The sequence below is a fragment of the Aptenodytes forsteri genome, unplaced genomic scaffold (assembly GCF_000699145.1).
Source record: "Aptenodytes forsteri isolate BGI_AS27 unplaced genomic scaffold, ASM69914v1 C13983359, whole genome shotgun sequence".
Lineage (NCBI taxonomy): Eukaryota > Metazoa > Chordata > Aves > Sphenisciformes > Spheniscidae > Aptenodytes > Aptenodytes forsteri.
This window is the reverse complement of record NW_008804539.1, coordinates 1-7,585: the sequence shown is the minus strand read 5'-3', so window position 1 is coordinate 7,585 and position 7,585 is coordinate 1. Positions and strand designations below refer to the sequence as shown.

At 57.2% G+C, this 7,585-nt stretch overlaps 1 protein-coding gene across 1 annotated transcript; it reads left to right on the top strand.

Annotated features, from left to right (window-relative positions):
- Positions 1-768: 768 nt before the first annotated feature.
- LOC103907195 (von Willebrand factor A domain-containing protein 5A-like) lies at positions 769-7,229 on the top strand (the record flags this gene model as incomplete). Its single annotated transcript, XM_009289316.1, is given in 18 exon segments — positions 769-991; positions 1,346-1,488; positions 1,643-1,666; positions 1,669-1,756; positions 2,191-2,318; positions 2,592-2,679; positions 3,133-3,278; positions 3,578-3,657; positions 4,175-4,234; positions 4,236-4,275; positions 4,625-4,789; positions 4,917-5,020; positions 5,366-5,502; positions 5,505-5,540; positions 5,720-5,926; positions 6,389-6,612; positions 6,821-6,947; positions 7,150-7,229. Coding segments are annotated over 18 exon segments (2,100 nt in total), but the record flags the coding sequence as incomplete, so codon positions are not given.
- Positions 7,230-7,585: the final 356 nt, after the last annotated feature.

Genomic DNA, 7,585 nt, shown 5'->3' with positions numbered 1-7,585 from the left:
TCCATCCATCCATCCTTGCTTTCATACCTCCTTCCTTCCATCTCCCTTTGCTATCCCTCAGTTCTCTTCAAGATTCTCCCACGGTGGGGCTGGGGTGCAGACCTCCTCAATGCACAGATACTCCTGGTGACGTCCCAGAGCTCATCAACAGGGATTTCTGAATCCCTGGGTTTGCTCTCGCTATACATGGGGGATTGGGGCTTCCAGCTATGTGTGTAGGACTGGGGAAATGGCAAGGAATCTTCACGAGATAGGGGCTGCCTAGTGGTTTCTGTGGATCTCTCCTCTTACAGGAGACCCTTCTTGTCAGCAGGTCTCCAGAAATGTTGCGTCAGAGCTTTGGACTTCTAGGAAAATCCAGACAGCTGAGGGACATTTGGGGGATGGGGGATGCTCCCAAAGGGAGACAAAGAAAGGAGCAGGATAGGCAGCTGTAGGGGGAAATACCTGGACTGGATCTTCCCAGAGTGAAACAAGGATGGGAATGGTCAAGAGCTCTACAGGAAACGGGTGGGGAACAGAGGTATGGGGAAAAAAGGAAGCTGGGAGGCGGGGGGCAGACACTGTTCTATGGCAGGCTCACACTAGACCCTCAGTAACGTTGGTCACCGAGTCTTGATTGCCAGGGTGGGAACAGCCACATACTTGAAGTAGTCCCAACCACTTCCAGCATCCAGGGACGAATGGGTGAACCACCACAGGGGCATGGGATGAGCAGCCCATGGCCTGCCTGGTGATCAGCTTTCTGTCCCTCCCTTTCCCACCCAGGCCCAGCAGCTGCACGAGGCTACAGGGGGCTGGGAGAATCTGGAATACCTTCAGGATCAGTCTAAGGATCCAGGCAAGGTATTTGCCTGCTTCCTGGGCACCCTGTCCCCTGGCAGGGAGGTGGTCGTGACCTTGCGCTACATCCAAGAGCTGCCACGGGAGCCAGATGGAGCAGCCCATTTTGTGCTGCCACCCACGCGGCATCCCTACACAAAACTCTATGGTGAGTGACCCCACAAGGAACCTGCCCTCCCAGTCACACACCCCACAGAAGGGCCACAGACTCCCCATGTACTTTATGAACAGACTCAATGCAACTTCCCTTTGCACCCACAGGGGGACCCACATTTTTCCCCCATGCAGCCCCTGGACAGATCCACGTATCCTTCCTTGTACCCCATGAGGGGATCCGCACCTCCCACACATTTCCCATAAACAGACTCATGGACCCCTCTATATGCCTTATTGACAACCCCCAATTCTCTCCATATGTCCTACATATGAATGCCAAATCCTGCTCCCCCCATCCCTGCAGGGAGAGCCTGTGCCCTCCCCAGTGCCATGTTACTCCTTGCAGCCTGGAATTGTCTCACTAGCAAGCTGCCCTGCAGCCTGCCACTCACCGCTAGCCTGCAGTCACCCCATGGAGTGGCCAATGTCCAGGCCAACTTCTCCCTCACCCCTTTGATCTACACTGCCCAGGACCACAGCACTGCACAGGTATGCCCTCCTGAGTGCCAGGATCCCAGGGGGAGCTGGGGAGGGGTGTCATCACTGAGAAAAAGGGGATGTATTTGGAGCAGTGTCTGTGCTCTTGGCCGAATGTTGGGTCTGGTCCCCTCCTCCTGTGTATGACCAGGCACCCCTTCTCCAGGTCTCACTGGCTGGCAGCCCCCCAGTCAGCATGATTTGGAGCTGCTGGTGTATTTTGGAGACCCCACTGCAGTCAGTGCTGTGGTGGAGAAGGGAGACCCTGTGGGCCCTCCAAGTGCGTGCATCAGGGGAGGGAACATGGGGGTACCTCTGGGTTGCAGGAGGCATTGGGGCACAGGGAGACACTGGGGATTCTGGGGGGTGAGCTATTGTTGGACACTGGGATGGGAATGGGAGGCATTCAGATGGGATAGTTTGGGTCCTGGGGCTCCAGGGTGGGGTGCTGGGCACACTGTGGTGAGGTATCAGACATAGCAGGATGCATACGGGAAGTTCTGAGTTAGGGCTCACTGGGTAGCTGTATTGGAGGCACTGGCTTGGAATACGTGGGGCACTGGGCTGTGCAATTGGTGGACAGTACAGTAGGGTATTGAGTGTGGGGCATCACGGGCTCTGGGATGGTGGAAGCTGAAAGAACAATGAGAATCAGAATCAGGAGGAGGAGGGGGGTACCTATCTGGCCTTCATTCCACCCCATACATCCTCCAGGCTCCCTGCTTGCTGACCCCGTTGTGGTGGTGACGCTGGCACCCAGCATCCCTGAGGCAGTGCCTGGGCAACGCCAATCTGGAGAGTTCATCTTCCTCTTGGACACCACTTTCCTTGAGCACGCACAGGTACCCCCGCAGAACAGGGCCCAGGATGGGGTGGAAGAGCAGGTTGAAGGGGAGCGGGCCAGGGCAGGCATTTAGGGAGGCACAGAGATGTGAGGAGGGACTGGTGGGGCCTGAAATGGTCCTGAAATATCTCAGGTGCTGAGGGGAGTTCAGGGCACTAGCTTGGGTCATCCAGGGGAGTCCAGAGGCTTTAGGAGGACCAGACTATGGGCAAAGGCATCTGTACCCCCCTACAGGTGCCTCCCAAGACCTGCTTGCTGTGTCTTTCCACAGGAGTCCCTGCTCTTCCTTCTCAAAAGCCTGCCCCTGGGCTGCTACTTCAACATCTACTGCTATGGAGCAACGTCTGTGGGCATCTACCTGTGAGCAAACATGGGGCAGGCTGGGTGCTATGGGGCTGGAATAGGTGCTGGTGGGTAGGGCTGGATACTGTGGGGCATGGCTGGGTGCTGTGGGGCTGGAATGGGTGCTATGGGGCAGGGTTAGGTGCTGGAGGGCAGGTGTGCATGCTTTGAAATTGGCTGGTTGGTATGGAGCCAGGTTGGGTGCTGGAGGGCTCAACTGGGTACTGTAGGGCAAGGCTGGATTCTGGGGACGGGATCTTTGTGGCATTATGGGACAGCACCTCTTGGGGTTCTGCTGAGCAGAGTCTTGCAGGAACTATGAAGCCAGGTCTCTTCAAGAACTACTATGGGGCAGAGACATGGAGAGGACCCTAGGGCATAGCTGTGGGAAGCGTTATGGGGCAAGGTCTCGGGGCGCACTAGGGCCGGCAGAGAGCAATGTGCTCTCCAAACATGCTGTGCCCCCTGCACGCTAAGTGTTGAATATACTCAGGACAACCTGACTGAGGCCATGCGGCGCATCCCCTCCACCAGCTCCAGTTTGGGTGACACCGATCTGCTGGGAACCCTCCACTCAATCTACAATACCCCCCGCCCCCACAGGCATACGTGCCAGGTCTGGGTGCAGGGGCATGGAGGGGCAGAGGGACAGGTGTCCCAGGAGGAGAGGGAGGACACAGGAGTGTGGGTGGAAGGAGCCACCCAAAGTACATGGTGGTCACAAGGGAACCAGAAGGATACTGTGGGGTGTGGGGGAATGGAGAAGGTTTCTGTCCCTGAGTGGATATCTCTCCCTGGGGTAGTCTCTCTACAGGGCATCTCTCTCCTGGGCCCCTCTCTCCATTTCAGGGGCTTGCTCTCCCCATTTTGGGGTCCCTGTGCAGGGCCCCACCACTCACGTCCCCTGTCTCCCAGCTCTTCATCTTCATGGCTGGGCTATCCCCTGACAAGGAAGCCATCGCAGCAGAGGTCTGCTGTCACCGCAACAGCCACCGGTAACGAGGACTCTCTGCCCCCAGTCCTCTAGTCACCCTTTGGTTGTCCAGTCATTTCCATCCCTGATGGGGGCCCCTGTTCGCCAGTGCCTGTCCCAATCCTTGGGCCCCTCCAGTGTCCCAAAGACCCTTCCCACCCTGCACAGCTCTCCTGTGCCAAGCCCCCGTGGGGGACTCTTTGCTTACTACTCCCGCAACCAAGGCACCCTTCACAGAGTGAGCAGGGAGACTGAGGCACAGGGCTTGTATACCCTGATGTGCCCCCAAGCTCTGCCTCAGCCCCACTAGCCTGACCCCAGCTCTGCCCCAAGTCCCAGCTCTCCTCTGCCAGCTCCCTGTCTAACCCCAGCTCCAACCCCAGTCCCTCACTCCCTGCTCTTCCTCCTGCCCCCTTGGTCTGCATCCCAGCTTTGTTCCCCCAGGTTTAACTCCAGCCTATGTTCTCCAGCTCTGTCCCGGCATCCTTGCACCCACCTCTGGCTCTCATTTCTGACACCTTTCCCTGATTCCCCCATAGGTGTTTCTCCTTCTGCTTCTCTGAGGACAGGGCTGCCCTGGCTACGGCCCTGGCCAGGGAGTGAAGCTACCTACGTCTCCTCTGACAACAGTATGACAGTTGTGGTAGGAACCCAGGAGCTCTGGCAGGTCCCCCTCTATTCCACAGACACACTGACTTCCAAGTACCCCAGCACCTGGACTGCCCACACACTGTAGTCGAGACCCAACTGCCCCAAGAACACAGGCACTCAGGCTTCCCCTGACTCCACCCCATTGCTCCACCCCACTGAGAACCCAGGTGCCTGGGCTCTGCCCCGCTATAACCCACAGACCTGACTGTGCCCAGGGAACCCAGCTGGCACAGGCTACCCTACACATTCCACTGTCCCCCAGGGACCCCCGACACCGGGGGCCATGGGCTGAACCCTGGTGGAGCTGCGAACTGTGGTGTCCTGCCCTCTGTCCCCAGGTGTTGAAGTGCCTGAAGCAGGCCCTCAAGCCAGCAGCTGAGGGAGTCTCTCTGAGCTGGACCCTGCCCCGTGGCCTGGAGGTTGAGGTGCTGGGAGGCACCCCTCAGTCCATCCTTCAGGGTCAACACAGCCTCCTCTACGCCCAGATCCATGGACAGGCACAGGTGAGACCCCCGTTACCTCCCAATAGCCTCCCAGGAACCACCAGTAATCTTTCAGTAACTGCCCAGTATCCCCCAGTAACCATCTTGTGGTCCCAGTAACCTCCACTAGCTTCCTATGTGTTCCCAGGATACGACGGTGGCCAAAAGGGTCATGATCTTGCAGTACAGCCTGGACGGCGAGGACGTCACTCACACGATTGAATTCCCACTGTGCCCACAGGGAGAAGGCCGGTGAGAGCCTGTCCTAAGGGAAGATGCATTTCTAACATGGACTCCAGCTGAGAGGGGGCCAGATAGCTTATGCATTCCCAACTTCCACACACAGTCCCAAACTGGCAGAGAATCCAAGTGTCCAAGCATGCCCTCCTTCCCTGCTTTGACCCCACAGGGATAGGACCCAGGAACCTGGGCATCACTTCCCTCCAGACAGATGAGGACCCAAGCATCCAGGTTTTCCCTCTGTCCATCCTCACCCCTGAAGGGAGACAACCCAGGTGTCCAGGCTCTCTCTCTGTCCACCTTTCCCCAGCACGGAGACGAGCCAGGTGGTCAGGCCTCACCCCACTCTGTCCCCAGGCTGGCTGGGCATCGTCTGGCTGCCAGACGCTTGCTGAAGAGGTTGTTGCCAGAGGCTGCGAGTGGGTCAGGGGATGAACCAAGGCATCACACAGCTGAGATCAGCCTCACTTCGGGGATCATCTGCCCCTTCACCAGCTGGTTTGCACATCACAGAGGGTCACCTGGTACCGAGGTAAGGAAAGACACTCGTGGGAAAGAGCTGGTGGGGCAGCTCCATGGGATGTTCTCATTCCACTGGAGCTGGAACCCCAGCCACAGGGCACCCCCAGTCTCACGGGGTAGGCCCCATCACCACCAGGTGCTTCTTTCCCATGTACTTAATTCAGCCCCTTTCCCTGTTTGCCCTTGAAGGGCCCCTGGCACTGTTGCCACTCCGCCAGTCACTCATCCCCTGCCAGATCGTTGAGCTTTGTGGCTCCAGTAAAGTCTCTTCCTGCTATCCTACGAGCATCTGGGTCCCACCTGGCTGGCTGACAGCAGTGTGTCAGTCATGGCTTGCCCTCCGTCGACTCACCCGTGGCATTGCTGCCCTACCCCAGCGGGAGGCTTGCTCAAAAGGTATGGGATAATCTAATGTCTTATAGGAGGGTTATGCTGCCATGTCTTGCCCATGGCGTGGAAACCAATGAATTTTGCCTTTAACCCTTCCCTTAGTTACCCTTAAACCTGCAAGTCCTTCAGCGAATATGAGACCCAGCTCAGAGACACCCAGGGAGGGGACAGGGACGGTGCTGGACCATAAATACACATTTGGATAAGATGTGTTGGGGGGGTATCAAGCAACCATGTCTTGGGACATGGCTGGGCAGGAATGCCAGGAGAAGAGGCAATGGTCAAAGTTGGGGGTGAGTTAGGGGTGTCAGAAAGGGCTACGGAAGGGAGTGCTTTGGGGACATGCAGGAAGGGGCTTAGACTGCAGGTAGGTGCCTAAAGAAGAGCAGTCTGGGGCATTGCACAGGGGAGTAGAGAGGGCTCAGCTTCCTGTGATTCTCCCAACCCTCCTCTTCACATCTCCCACAGCATGTAAACCACCACCACCATCTATTTCTTCCCCCAAGTATGTGGATCCCACGGAATTTGTTTTGTGCTCTCCAGTTTTTGGGCCTTGGTTCACCGAAGCTATTGCTGAGTGCCAGGAGCTGGTGGCACTGCAGAATGTAGATGGCTCCTGGGCCTTCAGCTCAGGCTTGGCCTCCGTGCTGGAAATCAACGAGGCTGAAATCAAGGGAAAGATGCCTGGTGAGGTAAGGGGAGAACCTCTTACGGTGGCAGCGTGTCATCCTGGGGCAGTGGGAACCCCTTGGCTGGCAGCAACGCTGGCATCCCAAGGGCAGCCAGAGAGGAATGAAGGGATCAGAAGCCAGAAGCCACAAAGGAAGGGGTGGGAAGCAGTGAGGGGGCAGGGGGGATGCTCAGCACTGCGTGCTAGTCTGAGTCATTGTTCTCCTACAGGTCATGGAGCTAAGCATCTGGGCCACAGTGCTGGCTGTGACCTGGCTGCACAGAAATGACAAGTGTTACCAAGACCTTTGTGAGCTGCTGGAGGCCAAGGCTGTGACCTGGCTGTGCAGCCAAGCTGGTGAGTCTTGAGGGTCCTTTTCCTGCTGATCCCCACAGCACAGCATCCTCCCTTCTCTCTCCAGTGGGACCTGCCTCACCCCTTTGCAGGACCACAATTTTCTGGGGGCAGTTGAAGGAGTCCTGTGCCCCCTTTCTCCTTTCCATCTGTGGACTCTCCCTCCTGCCCGACTCCCCTAGTGCCCCTGTCTCTCAGTGGGCAGTGTCCCAGCTGGACACATGCCTGGAGGCAGCCAACACCCTCCTTGGAAGCAGCGTGAAGCCAAGTGTCTTCAGGCTCTGAGCTCAACACATGCCTTGTGCTACAGACCGGCAGCACCTGCAGAGCTAAAAAGGGCCAGAAAGTATAGCCTAAATTCACCTGCCGTGCTGCGATACCATTGTTACTACCAGCTGGGGTCTTACATTACAGATGAATTCTCACTGCTTCTGTCTGACACTAGTTGGGCCAAACCTGTCTCATGCTGAACTCCTCAAGAGAAAACCTCGAGTTCGGAGCCTCCACCGTGTTTGGTTTGGGCAGAGGTGGGAGTGGGAAGGAAGCATCACATTCCCCGGCGGTTGCCCTTCCCAAATTCGGCTTTGGCAAAATGAGCTACTGGCCGCTACAAAGATGGCACTTAGGGACATGGTTTAGTG